The sequence below is a fragment of the Polistes canadensis genome, unplaced genomic scaffold (genome assembly GCF_001313835.1).
Source record: "Polistes canadensis isolate GaletaPanama2010 unplaced genomic scaffold, ASM131383v1 scaffold_249, whole genome shotgun sequence".
Lineage (NCBI taxonomy): Eukaryota > Metazoa > Arthropoda > Insecta > Hymenoptera > Vespidae > Polistes > Polistes canadensis.
Window position 1 is genome coordinate 53,774 of NW_014569796.1, and position 17,184 is coordinate 70,957.

Genomic DNA, 17,184 nt, shown 5'->3' on the forward strand with positions numbered 1-17,184 from the left:
ACCCCCAGACCCCCTGGCCCCCGCACCCTACCGCATTGCCACAATTCAACATCGCCGTCTCTAGAAGACAAGTTGCCCTGTGACTACCAATCATTCTAAGATTCCTATTTCATCTATTACCAGCCCTTAAATCCATTCCCATAAAATAATAGATTTCATTTTGTTAAATAAAACAAACAACGTATTCGTTGTTATTGACAATATTATTTCATCGATTGAATATCATTCGACTGTATTCTATCGTATCGTATCGTTTGCGTTGAACTTTGTTCGTTGATTTGTTTGATAATAAAATGTGGGATAAAGTGGTTGGTGGTGGTGGTGGAAACTTAGCAAGGAATGGAAGAAATGTGTAATCAAATTTAAGAGAGTAATGCTAACGGTTCGCGATCCTCTCGCGAATCACATCGTAAGGTATAACTGTACGCGCACGTGACAACGTACTTTTTATCCCCCTTCCCCCCACGTGTCGTATGTTAGCTTATTTATCATCGTTCGTTCTCGCTTCAAATTGTCTAACTTGTTTAGATACCTTCTTTTTTGTTTTGTTTGGTTTGTTTGAAAAACAAAGAAAAAAAAAGAACAACCAAAAGAGATGAACAGATATGGTTAATCTCAGGATCGATGGTGGTTTCTCTCGATGTGAAACTCATAAACACGCGTGTCTCCTATATGATAGATTTTATTTATCAGGGCTATCGAGTTGTGTAGCAAACGATCAAACTAGTTTTCCGTGATATAGGTTCGCATAGCACTGTGCCTCATAAAGTTCTCGCTTTCTCGAGGTATGTAAGTAAACAGATATACACATAACATTGTGGGTATGTAACGTTACGTGGTTCGAATTATTCGACATAAAACAGAGAATTTGATATTTTGATTTAATTTTCATCAGTATAAAACACATCGATGAAATTATTATTACTCGTTTATCTTTGCCCATTTTTCACATGTATTCCTAGATTTTCTTTCTTTCTTTTTTTTTTTTTTCTTTTTCTTTATTCTTACGTTTAAGTATCTTCTTCATTCCTCATAAGGTAACGTAAATAAGTAGTAAATGGCTACTATCATCCGGATAAAGCGAAATACCACGAGAAATTCAGTTACACTCGGTGAAAGTACCTGACTGTGTGCCGAGAGTACGGCTTCTGCGAGTTCACGCACACGTCTGATAACCGCGATGCTGTACGCGATAATAGCACGTTATTACGTAGGTACATCGCAACGCGGAAGCCCCGTTTGTCATTTTCAAATCGAAATTCTCTTTCTCCATGGAACGGGCAACGCTATCCTATACAGCGTTCTCATTTTATTTTATTTGATTTTTTGAGATCACATCTCGATTGCTACGATTAGGCGGTATAAATTTTCCTTTTATCGAATCTTCGACAATTGTAATAAAATAAAATGTATTTCATTGTAAAAAAAAAAAAAAGAAAAATGGTAAAAGAATAATTGGATGGTTGCAAAAGGGTAAGGGGGGGATGGGGAAGCCATAGGAATCTAAATAATTGTTATCTTCGTCGGATCTTTCTTTTTCTTTCTCTATTTCTTCCGATTATAATAATTTATTAAATACGAAATATATAATAATAATAATAATAATAATAATAATAATAATAATAATAAATGTGTGTAACTTTTTCCAAATCGAATTTCTCTCGATTGAGAGTGTGTTCCACCGGTTGTACCATCGAACAACAGAGCTAGCTCGAATTCCTCGAACTTAATCCGAGCCTGAGTGCACTCTACCGCGGTATGCACTCGGAATGCAGCTCTCAAAGTGGGCTGCTCTTAGTTATCACCGCGCATCGTGGAACATGGCTACTTGGTGAAAGTAGCTCCACCTTCGCAACGCGAGCGTATGTGGATGCTCGCCAGGATTCCGCGCATACACACGACCACGACCACGACCACGACCACGACCACGACGACCACGACGACGACGACCAACTCGTAGTATTTCGTTCCCTTGCTTCGTTCCCTTGCTTCCTTCCTTCATTCGTTCGTTGGTTTGTTCACTCGAAGAAGAATCAGAAGAATTACTGAAGGAGAAAAGTTAACCGTGGATTTTTACATATAGCATCGTATACAATTTATCCAATTGTAATAGTAGAACAAATAAAATCATTATTTTCATGCATTGACTTGATTAATTTATTTCTCTATGGTCGGGGGGGCTTTAATCTAATATCAAAATAAATCCATTACGTATATATAAAAATGTAATCATCAATTATCTCTGTCGTATTAATAAACATTCGGTAAGATAATTTTCTATAAATGGTATTCGAAAAAAAATATTCTTTCTTTTTTTTTTTTAAATTGATTTTTGATAAAACTTACATATTTTATTATATTTTTTATAATTAATATAATCGATTTATTAAAATGTAATATTTATCTTGATATATAATATGTATATTATTTAGATATTATATTATATAGGAGAAAAAGAAATAAGATGTTAAACGTCATTCCATCGCGTTTATAGGATTAGAGCTCAAGTATTCTTATTAGATAGGTAGAAAGAGAGAAAGAGGGGGTGGGTAGGGGGGCAGGGGTATGACGCGAATGACTCGACTACGATGTAATCGGCCGTAACTGGCGTATAATTAACATTTTCATAGATACTCGCTCAGTTACGGAGTAACTGCTCGAAAGTCCTCGAGTCCGATTCAATCTTGTGATATTTGCTAAGTAATAATAATAAAAAAAAAAAAAAAAAAAAAAAAAAAAAAGAAACAAGAAGTATATAAACTTGACCCAGTCTTTTTATAGAATAGTAGTGTTGTTCCACTTTTGTTACTGCATAAATATNCAGTTACGGAGTAACTGCTCGAAAGTCCTCGAGTCCGATTCAATCTTGTGATATTTGCTAAGTAATAATAATAAAAAAAAAAAAAAAAAAAAAAAGAAAGAAAGAAAGAAAAATAAGTTAGTACCAACCGATAAGATTTAACACGAGAGATATCGATGTTGCGCACGCACGAGACTGGCGCGATGCGTGATTTGAAGAATTCAAGGGCATGTCAAATGGTGTAGAAGAAAATCGTTAGTTTGCGCCATTGGTCACGTGAATCTATTTAATTCAATTCAAATATTTTTAATTCTAACAAAAAAAGAAAAAGAAACAAAAAGAAATATATATATGAAGTCGAAAGGATATTGAAATCACGTGTTCGCATTGATGTAACATCATCATCAATGAAACGTTATCTCTTTTTTCTTTTCTGTTTTTTTTCTATTTTCTTTTTTTTCAAAAATCAAACTCGTCCTAATATCTTGACATATTAATCGGTAAGTTCGCGAGTAAAGGTAGTGAGAACGAGTTTACTTCGAAAGAAATCGTCGTCCTGGTACACTTTCGCTGATTTTCTCGTATGATGTTTTAACAGACCCTTTTACGGTTACAAACGGGTTACATCAAACTCGATCAAACGGAATGAAATTTGAAAAAGGGCTTAAAAGGAGATATAAGGTATTTCCGTTAAATCTCAATGAAAGTTTCTTAAATAATATAATAATTGTTGTTACGACCGTTGCTGTGTGATATATTTCCGATATATTATAAAAAAAAAAAAAACATATAATTAATATGAATTTATTTAGTGTAAATTTAATCGCGAACATTTACTCGTCTATTTGCCCGTTATACAAAATAATATATATGTAAGAAAATAATAATAAAAAAAAAAAAAAAAGAAACAAGAAGTATATAAACTTGACCCAGTCTTTTTATAGAATAGTAGTGTTGTTCCACTTTTGTTACTGCATAAATATGCATTTCTTTAGATCAACTATCAAAAATTCAATTGAACCTATGATTTTGATCATCACGCGAGAAAGAACATGAACCACGTGGTGTGGTGGGTTGAGGTGAGGTGAGGTGGGGTTGGGTGGGGTGGGCATGCTTTGGTAGTCGCTTGCGTGCAAATGTTCGCGAGACTAAACATTATAATCGCATTAGAATTCCATTAAAAGATTTTTTTTTTTTTTTTCCTTTCTTTTTTCTTTCTTCTTCTTCTCCTTCTCTTTCTCTTTCTCGCTCCTCCTCCTCTTCCTCCTCATTCTTCTTTTCCTTTATATGTTTTTTTTCTTCTCACTAACGCGAGAGCCAAAACGTGGTACGTGGCACTGATTTCGAAGTTCTCGCGTTCGTTCTCTCGCAAATAATTATTTAATTTCTATCTAAATTTTTTTTTGCTTATGCGAAATATATATATATATATATATCTTTCGTGAAATTAAAATATCGATTTATTTTCTACGAGGGGAGGAAAAGAAACCAAAAGAATCATCATAATTATGGGCACACACACACATATATATATTTATGTATAAAATAGAAAAAAAGAAAAAGAAAAAGGAAGAAAATAATTTGAACTTTCCATCGGTTTGATCAAAATTTTTCCGCCACTTACATACCATTTGAACGAATCGTTAGCTGTCCTCTCGTCGGAGAGGAGAAAGTATGTAGTATGTACGCCCAGGAGGAGGAAACGGAGAAATACGTGAGGAAACGAGACACCGATGAAGGCTCTCTAGAGTCCACGTTCATGCATGCATGCATGCATGCATGTATATATGTGTGCATATATAAGAATTTGAAGTGAATCCCCGAGACTTCAGAATGAAGAGGATCACCAAAGAAAGAGAGAGAGAAAGATAAAGAAGAATTGAAGGATAAACGAGTAGAGAAATGGTAGGAGAGATGGGGAAGATGAAGAAGAAGAAGAAGAAGAAGATGATGAAGATGAAGATGAAGATGAAGATGAAGAAGAAAAAAGAGGTACAAAGGGGAGAATCATCGAGAGAGATGGTAGGGTAAAAGAAGAGGAAAGAGACTGACGATGATTACTACAGAGGAAAAGTGGACGAAGAGGAGATGAAAGAGGATGGGGTGGAGGAGGAGGAGGAGGCATAAAATAGTAAGAGAAGGAAGATGCAGGCAATTTCTCTCTCTTTCTCTTTCCACAACACTGGCTCGCGCATTCTTCCATCTCTTTCTATCACATTGCGAGATCCCCCAGCTTTCTCTCTCTCCTTTTCTTTCTCTCTCTCTCTCTCTCTCCTTTTCTTTCTCTCTCTCTCTCTCTCTCTCTCTCTCTCTCTCTCTCTCTCTCTTTCTCTCTCTTTCTTTCCAGAGTCGCCCCACCTCTTCCGCTGTCCGGCCAATTCCTCGTATTATACCAGGTTGCGGTGTGGAATGCGGGCGTCCTTCGTTCGCTTCGAGCAGCATCAAGCGATGAGCCCCTCTAGCGTTATCCTTCGTCGGACCTTCGCATGCGCACCTTTAGGGCTCGGTAAAATTAACCTGGAATACTCGACCGAGATGCTGACCGGGAACCCTCTCCTTGGGTTCTTAACCTGCTACGGATTCGTTAAAAGCGGATTTCGCTGTCGACTTTTACACATCTTCCACGAATATCTTCTTTTATCAAAGATATAGAGTACGTATATGTATCTTCATCGTCATCGTCGTCATCGTTGTCTTCGTCATCGTAATTATCGTTATCATTGTCATCGTCATTTCTTTTTTTTTTTTTTTACGATGTATGGTCAAATTATATAACAACGTTTTATTACTTATCGTTTTGTTTTTTTTTTCTTTTTATCTATCAGAAGAATGGAATCGATATCGTTTCATTATGAATAATCCCAAGTTGACCTAATTTCAATTATATTTCACTTTTTTCGATAAAATTTCAAATAATATAATGGCGATATCTATAGTTTTGTCGCGTCGATTATAAGTCGAGTTTCGTTAATACAGTTAGATTCGTTAATATCATGTTTCCTTTTAATTCTAGGAATGAATTTAGTACCGGTCCAAGAGGATAGTAAATTAAAATTGCTTAGAATGCAGAACGAACGTAACGTAAGTTAACGTTCTCTTCTATTCTAGCATGAGAGAATATAATGTCGATGGTGTTATTATTTTACTTTGACGAGAAACGTTCGGAAACGGTGCTTCTCGCGTCTCGTGTAAGAACGATTTTTCTTTTTTTCTTTTCTGCAGGAAGGTCAAGGCATCTAGCGGATTTGTGCTAGTACGAAATTTGCATTATACAGGGTGGTGAGTCACGTAATCTGTTACAAGACTCGTCGTCTCGTCTGTATCTTTTTTCTTTTTTTGATCGTGAAAGGTAAATGATTTATAAAGGCGAATCTTTTAAACATGACAGCGAGAGATCTCGATAATTTATTCATTCCTATAGAAATTAATTTTCAAATCTTCCTACTCGAACATTTTGTCCGATTGTGAGATATATTTACTTGTAACTTATCAAATGACATATCAACAAGTATGCAAAACGAAAAAGAAAAAGGAAAAAAAGTCGAGGCCGTATGCATAAGAATACAAAAAAAAGAACACATAAAAAAAAAATGGCAAGTAATATTCGCGAAAACACGATAGGAATACGCAAATATCAGTTCCACAAAATCAACCTGCATTCGTAGACGTAAATATTATTATAAATTCCGAACACAGTGATTACATTAAATACAATATAAAAAAAATGTGATCGATAGAGTCTAATTTGTTAGTTTTCAATTTTTTTTTTGGATAAATTTTTCATAAGAATGAACGTACGGTTTAAAAGGATTTGACGCGAGAAAGAATCTTAAGATTAGTTAAAGTAGTAGAGTAAAGGAAGAATGAAAGAAAGAAAGAAAGGAAGGAAATGAAAGGTAAGGAATGAGAAAGAAGAAGAAAAAGAAACAAGATATAGGAGAGAAAGAAAAAGAGAGAGAGAGAGAGAGAGAGAGAGAGAGAGAGAGAAAGAGAGAGAGAGAGAGAGAGAGGGAGAGAAAGAGAGAGGAAGCAAAAGATATTTGTGTTTACTATGCCTGTATACTTTACTACGTGTATACCACTAAGGTATACACATTCGATGAGAACGCAAGCATTCCCGTACGTTTGCTAGCGTACTAGCGCCTCTCTCTCTGTGTGTGTGTGTGTGTGTGTGTGTGTGAATGAACAAACAGGTATTTTATTCTAATGACGTTAGGTGCATTTTACTCGTAGTCTTTCTCGTTAAACTACGTATTTATACTTCGTGTTAGGAAACGAAAAGGTTCTATACATTTTCTACATTTCACCAATTCAAGCGAGCTTTATTAAAGCATATTATCTTCTTCCCATTAATTAAAATGATCAACTACGGATTTTTCACTCGGAACATTTGAAAAACCTTCGAGCCTTCCACACATCCAGATAGCTTTCCCGTTCGATTAATACACTATAACGGTGTTCCCCTTTACTCTCGTCATTCTTCTCCCAAGCTTCATAAAGTAGTGACCTCAGTTTACTTTTACTCTCTTATTAACGTACCGACCATGTCAAGGTACTCGAGAAACACCGAAGATGAGTAAGGACTCATTCCAAGACACGTTTTCACCGGTCTCTTTCAAAGATAAAAATAAATTCCAACACACAACGTACGCGCATACACATACATACACATAAACGTACATTTAACGCGTACACGCATACGCGCGCGCGTACAAATATTACACACACACACACAGACAGATAGTCTTGCCAAAAGATTAAATTTATGATAATACGTTAATGTTACATGAAATACCATTAATCGTTCGATTATACAACGAATAATAAAATATCATTTATACGAATATTTCCATCCCCCCATCGTTCCCTCTCTCCCTCCATTTTTACCCCAAGGAAAAAAAAAATTCCAATTTCTCCTTTGACAATATTATCTATATATCGAGATTGTTCAAAACCAAAAGAGAAAATAAAAGGACGAAAAGAAAAAGAAGAAGAAGAAGAAGAAAGAATTCCTTCCTCCCTTCCTCCCTCCCTCCCTACCACCCTCCCACCCTCTTCTTTTCCCTCCGGCGTATTGTGTAACGATAACGGAGGTAAACACCGGGGGGACCGTGCGGATACGTTGAACGTTTACCGAAACGTTCGCAAATCTCGATGGAATGCCGTCAGACTGGTGTTACCGTGCTCGCTTGGCAGCGTGCGCGCGCGCGCACACGTTTGCCTGTTTCACCGAACGACCGAGCACCTTCGCCCTCACCCTCACCCTCACCCTCACCCTCACCCTCGCCCTCGCCCTCGCACCGTCCTAAGGTGACACGAAGAGAGAACCCGAACACACCATCCTGGTGAATATCATCGTGGCTTACGGTGCTTACATAAGATGATGATAATGTCCGTTCATCCGTTCATCCGTTCGTTCATTCGTCCGCAGATCCCGTCCGAAAAAATTAATTCATTCCCAATGAATTATTTTCCTTTTATCGTTAATCGCGTTACCATTATTAATTATCTTGGACTTTGCTTATATTTATTCTCTTCTTAGTTTCCATTGTTATTTATTTTGTTTAAAATGCGATGAACAAAATCGTATCAATCAGACGTGAGTAGTTTTTCGTGTATTCTTCCTCTTTCGTATACTCGACGCAATTATCGGAGTCAACAAACGCAAATCTATCACGATTTCTTCTTTTTTATCGAAGAAAATAATTTTAGTCAGCCAGCTGATTATCCAACCGATTAATAAACTACTGACAAATCCTAGTGGACAATACCACATGTAGGATAATCGGTAGAGATAAAAAATAGAATCTTTGTTGTTAATCCTATAAATTGTTTATGTAGATTAATTAGATAATTTATTGAATTTATTTTAATTCAGGAATATATATATATACTTACTTATCGAATGTATCAGGCTTCATTATATTCTTATAGGATAATGAATTGTTGGTGCATCCAATTGTGGATACTGGCAATTTTGGTATCGGTGCTTTCGGTTGACCGAAACCAATCCAAAATGAGAAAGCCAGGCCAAGTATTAGTCCCGTGATAGCACCCTTTTGATTTCCCGTTTGAGTGAACATGCCCAATGTAAATGTACCCAATACTGGTCCTCCGACTACACCAAATATCGTTAAAGCAGCTTGAAGGAGTCCACCCAAGTGCTGTGCCAAGAACGCTATTCCTAAGCACATTGATCCAACAACGACTGCCAATACTTTGCTGGCAACTATAGATCGTGTCGATGACATTTCTTTGCCTTTGCTAAAACAAAATGAATTTATATAAATTTACTCTTAATGATTCGTTTAAATAAAATACCTTTTGTATCGATACAATGGTTTAATGTAATCCTCGAGAATGACTGCGGACAAGGAATTGACTGTTGCCGATACCGTGCTAAGTCCGGCACTGAAAATTCCAGCTATAAAGAGTCCAGGTACTCCAGGATACTTGGACAATGTTTCCATTACGTAAAATGGCATAAGTTGGTCGTTGGAAGTGATCCTTCCCGAGTTCAAGGGATCACAATCACGATACTTGGAATATATCGACAAGCCAGCAAAGCAAATGGTCAATGACATGATAGACGCTATTGGCCAACTCCACCAAAGAGCCCGTTTGGCCGCTCCCAGATTCCTGAAAGGTACATTCGCACAGGAGATAGATATTCTTGCTAAATCGAGACACGTCGATCTACAGAGATCAGATATATTAGAAATATATCAGAATGATCTTTTCCATATACGAATGAAAAAGTCCATATGAGATGGGGTGTGGGGGTGGGGGGAGGGCTACTTACTTGACAGTTAGCATTCTTTGAACTTGAACTTGATTGACACCGTACAAGGAAAGATAAGTGAAAAAACCACCAACCGATACGCTCCACCAAGTATGTCGTACTGTTGGATCAGGGGAAATGCTATTTTTTTTTTGTTCAAACGTAAAATAAATACAAACGAAATTAATATATATACATATATATATGGAGTATGCGAAATCAAACGATAGAATATAATCTATAATATGTGATAGATATTACTTATCAAATTCCAATCGCGATCCCTCATCAGCGATTTCCCAAATTCGTCCAAGGCCACCAACGTCTATTGCTGAAGTAACGATCACCGTGATAACTGCTATAATCATGAGGGCACTTTGGAATACGTCGGTAATGAGAACCGCCTTGATACCACCGATCGCCGAGTAAAACGTACAGACCAATCCGATGCCGATCACGCTCAAACTCCTCGAGATATCTGTCGTAGCTTCCAACGCGAGTGCCGGCGCGTAGAGAACGACGCCGGTGTACAAAAGAAGTTGAAGGAAAAAGGCGACGCTGGCTAACAACCTTGTCGGCGTACCGAAACGTTTCTGAAGATACTGCAAAGTGATCTCACTTTTAGATACGCCAATAAACGCAACAAGAACAAGACGAACACGACGGCTACGATAACAACGAAAAGGAAACAAAACAAAAAGCAACGATCAAAGGAGCAAATCGTTTGAGCATTTTTATCCTTAATCCATTTATTTATTTGCTTAGAGAATCTCGTATTACTAGAATTATATAATACTCAAATTCAAACGCACGCAGGCAGGCAAAGCAGGCAGGCAGGCAAGCAAATAAGCAAGCAAGCAAGCAAGCAGCAGACACACAGACAACAAACGTGGCATGATCCGTAACGGGTTTGCTTCTCTTTTCACGTGAAATAAGCGTGAAAATGATTCTCCTCGGGTATGTACTCACTTCGAAAGCGCTGGTGGCGTCGAGCTCGAAGAAAACAGGCAAGTAAAAGTAGACAACGAATGCAGTGGCTATGCCGTAGGAGATGTTTATCACCGCGTACTGAGAACCGTAAACGTAAATTTCCGAACTGACTCCTAGTAGGCTGACCGCCGACAAGTATGAAGCCATCAAGCCAATCGCTACCGTTAAGACGCTCATAGATTTGTTTGCTACGAAGTATTCCTTTACAGAAGAGATAGATATTTTCTTTTTTTTTTTTTTTTATATAATAACACCATTATTATACATTTGTTAATATCACATGACTTTATCATCACTCTTCCTATTACACAATTGTATTTTTCTTTTCTTTTCTTTTTTACCTCTGTCGATTTTTGTCGTCCACCTGTTAGCCAATAATAAACACCGATTCCAGAACTGATCAGAAGCATCACCACGATCACCACGTAATCCGCGGTAACCAACTTGGCTGCCATCTTGATAGCTTGAAAAATAATAAGATTTTGTTAATTTTAATATACACAATTCGAAAGGAATGAATAAAAATTCGTTTAAAAATAAAATATTTTGTAATATTAAAGAGGTAATACAATTTTTACGATGAATTGATTGGAAAATATCAGCGTCGATGATGATGATGATTAGAGAAAACAGATGTGTCCCAGCTGGTAATAAACTACATCTATAGTATCAGGAACATTGTACAAAAGTGTAGGAATATAATATCGCTTATCAGTGTATAAAACGTAGAGTGATGTTTATTCGAGAATCTGTTACAGATACGTAGCTTTTAATCTAATATGTAACCAGTTCATTAGTTAGATATTTCGAACTAATACCGAACGTCTCTTTCTATCGCGTATACTTTTAATGATTTATCTTAATTATGAGGTATTGTAAAAACATGAATCGAGAATACCGGTTTTGAACAATAACTCGAAGGAAAGAAGTTTCTCACATTCGAAAAAATAAAATCATGAAAAGTGAACCGCGCGCGTATCATTACGAGTCTCTCTCGATGGCTATCAGTTTTAAAAGAATTTTTTTTAAATGTAAGCCTAAGATAAGGGGAACACCTCGCGTTCGAGGAAAGTTTGATAAGCTATAGAATAATTTTCACATGTGAACTGCGATATCAGCGGGACATGATCGTTCATTCTTTCGTGGACTTTGAATTGGATCTTCCGGATCCAGTTTTGAAAAAGTGTACGTGATATGGAACAATAACCAGGGTGCATTAGTATAAATATAAATATACACATAAGATGCATGTATACGTATCTACGTACACACGTGTTTGTATGTATATGTGTATGTGTATGTATAGGTAGATATTTACTGCGGTTTTCTTTTTGAGCGAGCGAGCATGGGGTCGGTGATCGCGAAGAGAATGCTGTAGGGATGCAGGTTGAACGGCTGCGAAATGCGTCGCTGAGAGGTTCGATGAGGCAAGAGAGGAGAAAAGAGAGGAGGCCAGAGAGAGGAGAGACCGGCTTTTATAATGGCGAAGCAGCTATGCGGGTAACCGAGTAAAAGTATGAACAACGTGGTGCACCGGGTCCAAGTGGTGGTATATCCAAATGGAAACGGGGGTGATCCTCCCTAAAAGGGTGTTCACGAGAAGAGAGGGAAAATATCGGATTTACTTTCGTGAAGGGATTGGGCTAGGAGGTTTTATTCTTCATCATTCTTCTTATTCAATAATGAATTCGATAATTTCTTTGGCAAAATCTTATTGTTAATAGTTGTGTTAAGTTTTGGAAGCATGCATGCATGCAGATTATTTTAACAAAATCTTACATTAATAGCTGTATTTAGTTTTTCTTTAGGGTATGGTTAGAGGCAAGGTAGACATCAATGAACGTGATAATGACATTAGGTTATTTATATATGTTTCAGTGTGGACGCTGGACGTAGCGGCGACGAAATGAAGCATGCAGCATGCGTGGTAGCGGTGTCACGGCTGCGCGGTCTTGCCTTCAACCTCTGGTGTCCGCCAGCCGCTACCTCGCTGTGCACGCCCTCCCTGGTGATCCTCTTTACTTCATTGCCGAGGTAAAACAACAAATGTGATATTAATTATTAACAAGATTACCGTAATCGAACATCAATTGAAAACCTTTTGGGTAACAACTAAATTCTGCGCCGTTCATTCTACGCGAGTACATTGGAATGAAGTATATTTCACGATTGAATTATCATTATTCTTTCAAATATATTGCACATATATTTAACACATTAATTAATTCATTTTAATAATTAATAATACGTTTTAAAAAATGATATCACCAAAAGCCATTATAGTGGAGTGTCGTGCCTAAAAGGTTAAGAATATAAACAGAAGATCTATATTATCTCTCTTATCTCTGTATTAATGCACCCTTAATGCAACATAAGATGAAATTATTGATATGTTTGTTAATACACAGTACTTAACGATATTATATAAAAAAGTTGATATATAATTAATAACTCCTATATGAATAGAGGAGAGGTATTATTACTTCCTGTTACCAAGAATATATTGATTTTTTTACCACGGTACAATGGTAAATACGAAAAAGTACAACACAAGTATATTGTTCGTATCGTATTGTAAAGGATAAATTGTTCATGATAAATCGCCTGGGATCCTGAACGAGATTATTCCCAGCATAGTTCGTCCCCGGTCGTACGTAGGATACTACCACCACCACCACCTACCCACCCCAATGTTCTTCTTCTCTTCTCAACATCTTACGCTCGATAGTAGCGTAACTTTCTCACACGATAAAATCTATCTAATTATAACGAGAGAGAGAGAGAGAGAGAGAGAGAGAGAGAGAGAGAGAGAGAGAGAGAGAGGCTCGTTTGTAAATAACAAATTTAGATTCCGACTCTATTCAAGGAAGTTCTTTCTTCTTTACTCGATCGTCCATCCTGTGTGCTAGTCAAGATTAAAAGTATATCGACCTCGAATATTATTATCATCATCATCATCATCCTTGAAGTATATTTCGAGTCGAATTCTTCTTTTCTTTCCCTCTTTCGGAAGGAGGAAGAAGAAGAAGAAGAATAAGGAATTATTTGAAAAAAAGGGCTAATCCCTCGGGTGGATAACCGAAATTAAAACCCAACGAAAAGAGAAAAAGGAAAAAGTAAAAGAAAAGAAACACGCCCTTGTGCCGTGTAGTAGATCGGATAGAACGATTTTATGCTCGCGGGGATTTGTCGGGGTGGATCGGTGTTGGCGTTGGAACGCTTCGGAGGAATTCAAAATATTCGATAAGAGACGATAAATCGTCCTCCTACCTTAGCGCGCGCGCGCGCGCTCACACGCATTCCACGGTCAACATTTACAAGACGACGGTCTACCTACCTACCTACCTACCTACCTACCTACCTATCTACCTATCCACCCTAGCAGGGACAAGGAAGGGAACTTTTTAAATGCATTCTCGTCCCTGAGATTTTCTCGCTTTTCTACGACAACGTACATACTCGCATAATCATCACCTTTAAATTTTCTCTATTTATTTCTTTATATAACTTTTGATATGTATATTCATTTAGATTTAGCAAAAAGAAGAAACAAAAACAACAACAATAAGAAATAACGTTTAATATTGAAACTTTAATCGTTCGTTTTATCTTTATCGTTATAGGCTAAGTCAAGAGTGAAGGAGGTATATGCGCAGACATGCATGCTTCTCGGTCAGCAGGGCATGCGAGATTGCGAACTCTTCGGATTGGCCATATTATCAGGTGAGTAAAACTTTCCCTATTGGCAACCCTAACTAATTTCTTCACTTATTTCAAATACATTTTAACTATTATACTCCTCAGATTATTTTACTCGTACATTTATCCCTTACATTTATTCTCATTTATTTTATCCCATATAAAATTCCTCCATCAGACAATCCAAATATATTATACACAATAACAAACATAGATAGGATTCACAATTATTGTACAATAAAATCCAAACTTTGTTAATCCTGATACTCCAGAAAACTTCCTCCAATCTCCTCTCTCCCGAATCCCTGACATATTAATAAATTTAAAAAAAAACACAGAAGACGAATAAAGGACGAATGGTCGTCGGCTAGGGTAAGGAAAAAAAAAATGTGAAAAAAGGGGAAGGAGGATAAAAAAAAAAAGGGAAAGATGGATATAAAAATTTGGTTAATCTCGTGGGTCTTTATGCATACCAAGATTCATTCTCTCTTCCTCCCTTCGTCGCGTCTATCGTCACCCGCCACCCTTCGGCCTTCTCCTTTTACCAAGAGAGAAAGAGAGAGAGAGCAGCGAGACGAGCCGGTTCGACTGGTATCCCCCCCACCAGGTGGACCCTTCTTGGACTTTACGGAGCCCTGCAAACCCCTCCATTCTACATTCCAGTGGTACCCCATCACGGTGAGGCAGTGCTGGCAGGTTCTAAGGCGCGCGAGCCATACCACGAACTTGAACGTGGAAAGGGAGAGGGAGAGGGAGAGGGAGAGGGAGAGGGAGAGGGAGAGGGAGAGAAGTAAAAAACGAAATATCTACTTTTTCCTTCCTATTTCCTTACCTTTTTTGTTTTTTCTTTTTTTTTCCTTTTTTGTTTTTTCTTTTTTTTTTCAACGAGATGAAAAGAAGATATAGTCGGCAAACCTATATATATATATACACAAGCTTCTTCTTTCAAACTCATCGAGGTAGTAACCCTAATCAACATTAACGTCGATACGATTAGATCATTTTATCTCTTTGGAAGTATATTCATTCAATTTTGTCTTACGTATTCTTATTTTCATATTATTTTTTTCTCTCTCTATCTTTTTTATTTCATTCCTAAAGGATTTTTATTGACATATAAAAACAAGAGTCTCTATCGCGTTAATATCTTTTTATTTCCTACTACTGTGTATATATATATATATTCATATCGATATATAATTGCAATACACACGGGATACTAAACACGAAAGGCTGATAGTTATCGTTAACTTTATAAGGATCATCATCGTCTCTTTCATCATCGTTATATTGCCTATCTTACTATCTATCTTTCTTATCTGTCTATCTTGAAAGAAAGGGAACGAAAATGTAGGATAAAGAAAAAAAAAAAAGAAAAGTATATAAAATATTTTTCATATTACAAATGGATTTGAATAGGTACGTACGTTAGTTCGTAAAGAAAACAATCTGAAGTAAAGGATAAATGTCTCGCTTCTCATTTTCATCCAGTACCCCTTCCCCCTCCCCCAAATTGATACACACAAAAAAACGAAAGATTAATATAATAAAAATAAAAATGAAACATAAAAAAAAAGAATTAAAAGTGCAAAAAAGAGTGGCAGGAGGGTGGGGGGGGAGTGAGGGGCACGAGGATAAGGAAGAAGAATAAGAATAAGAAGGTGGATAGAAGTGAGTAGGTTGTAAGAGAAATAGATGGAAGGAGAAATCGAAAAAAAGAGGAGTGAGGGAGAGGGAGAGGGAAAAGGAGAAGGAGAGTCAGGTACAAAGAATAGAAAGAGAAGCAACGCGATAAATGAGGGAGATAATAGGCTGCCTTAAGAAAGAGGATGCAAAAAACAGAGGTAGTGGAGAACGACCAGAAAGAGAGAGAGAGAGAGAGTAGAAGAGAGAGGAAGAAAAAGTAAAAGATAGGCGGGAAGGGCTCGAGAAAGAAAGAAAGAAAGAAAGAAAGAAAGAAAGAGAAGGATCCCCGGGTAAGACGGTAGCTCGGTGATTTGTATAGGGCCTCTCGTATTCCACCTACCGCCCTTACGTCCCCACCGCACGGCGTCTCCGAGCCCAGGAATGTGGAAGGAGGACTACTCTCTCGGAGGACGAGAATCGTCAGCGTAGAACGGCGGCTGCGGCCTTACGGTGGTAGGCGAAGGGTACAGGGAGGATACAGGGGAGAATACACGGAGAGAGAAAGAGAAAGAGGGGGCCCCATAACGCGCTTGCTTGTAGCTTCAGAGTTTAACAGGGAGAGAAAGAGAGAGGGAAGATATCGGAGGGCCCCAGCAGGTCCAGCGGATATACACCTCGTCGGAGCCAAGCCTTCTCCTTCTCTTCATCCTCATCCTCATCCTCATCCTCATCCAAACGAACGAACGAGAACCCTTTCTGTGTGCGTGTGTACGTGTACGTATACGTGTGTGTGTGTTACGAGCAACCTCAACGTCCTTCTCTCCCTCCTTCTCCCTTCATTCTTTCTTTCTTCCTTTTTCACCCTTCATTCTTTCTCTCTTCCTTTTCCACCCTTTTCATTTTTTGTTTTACTTTATTTTTCTTATCTTTTCTTTTCTTTTCTTTTCTCTTACTTCCTTTTTCTTCTTCCCTCCTTCTCTCCCTTTTTCTTTCACTCTTCCCTTCCTTCAATCTTCCAAACCTTTCCTCCTCCTCCTCCTCCTCTTCCTCTTCATCCTTCATATTTTTTCGTTATTTTTCTTTCCTCCCGTTTTTTCTTTACTTTTATCTTTTTGTTTTTTTTTTCGTTCGTATAACAGCGTCCTTTCTCCATCAAATCTCATAAACAGGCACCTCTTGCGTCAATTGCTAAACGTCAGCAGCAACGGGCAAAGGTCCTTCCTTCCTTCCTTCCTTCCTTCCTTCCTTCCTTCCTTCCTTCCTTCCTTCCTTCCTTCCTTCCTTCCTT

General features: G+C 37.6%; 2 protein-coding genes across 6 annotated transcripts in view; one reads left to right on the plus strand and one right to left on the minus strand.

The window, feature by feature from the left end:
* Positions 1–17,184, plus strand: part of LOC106790605 (protein expanded) — a 30,500-nt gene that overhangs the window by 3,644 nt on the left and 9,672 nt on the right. The window contains exons 1-4 of one of the 4 annotated variants that reach the window (XM_014755635.1): positions 5,444–5,453; positions 5,814–5,881; positions 12,450–12,605; positions 14,195–14,294. In XM_014755635.1, coding sequence (XP_014611121.1) covers positions 12,492–12,605; positions 14,195–14,294 — 214 coding nt within the window. In that variant the 5' untranslated portion in view covers positions 5,444–5,453; positions 5,814–5,881; positions 12,450–12,491. Of the gene's footprint in view, positions 1–5,374; positions 5,454–5,813; positions 5,882–11,877; positions 12,222–12,449; positions 12,606–14,194; positions 14,295–17,184 lie in introns of those variants that run through there. The other 3 variants (XM_014755634.1, XM_014755636.1, XM_014755633.1) reach the window with 3 other exon arrangements.
* Positions 8,295–17,184, minus strand: part of LOC106790606 (putative sodium-dependent multivitamin transporter) — a 15,773-nt gene continuing 6,883 nt past the window's right edge. For both annotated transcript variants that reach the window (XM_014755638.1, XM_014755639.1), the window contains exons 2-8: positions 10,913–11,034; positions 10,551–10,772; positions 9,843–10,183; positions 9,603–9,722; positions 9,122–9,439; positions 8,699–9,064; positions 8,295–8,622 (exon numbers count right to left, since the gene is read on the minus strand). In XM_014755638.1, coding sequence (XP_014611124.1) covers positions 8,394–8,622; positions 8,699–9,064; positions 9,122–9,439; positions 9,603–9,722; positions 9,843–10,183; positions 10,551–10,772; positions 10,913–11,026 — 1,710 coding nt within the window. In that variant the 5' untranslated portion in view covers positions 11,027–11,034 and the 3' untranslated portion in view covers positions 8,295–8,393. The remainder of the gene's footprint in view (positions 8,623–8,698; positions 9,065–9,121; positions 9,440–9,602; positions 9,723–9,842; positions 10,184–10,550; positions 10,773–10,912; positions 11,035–17,184) is intronic.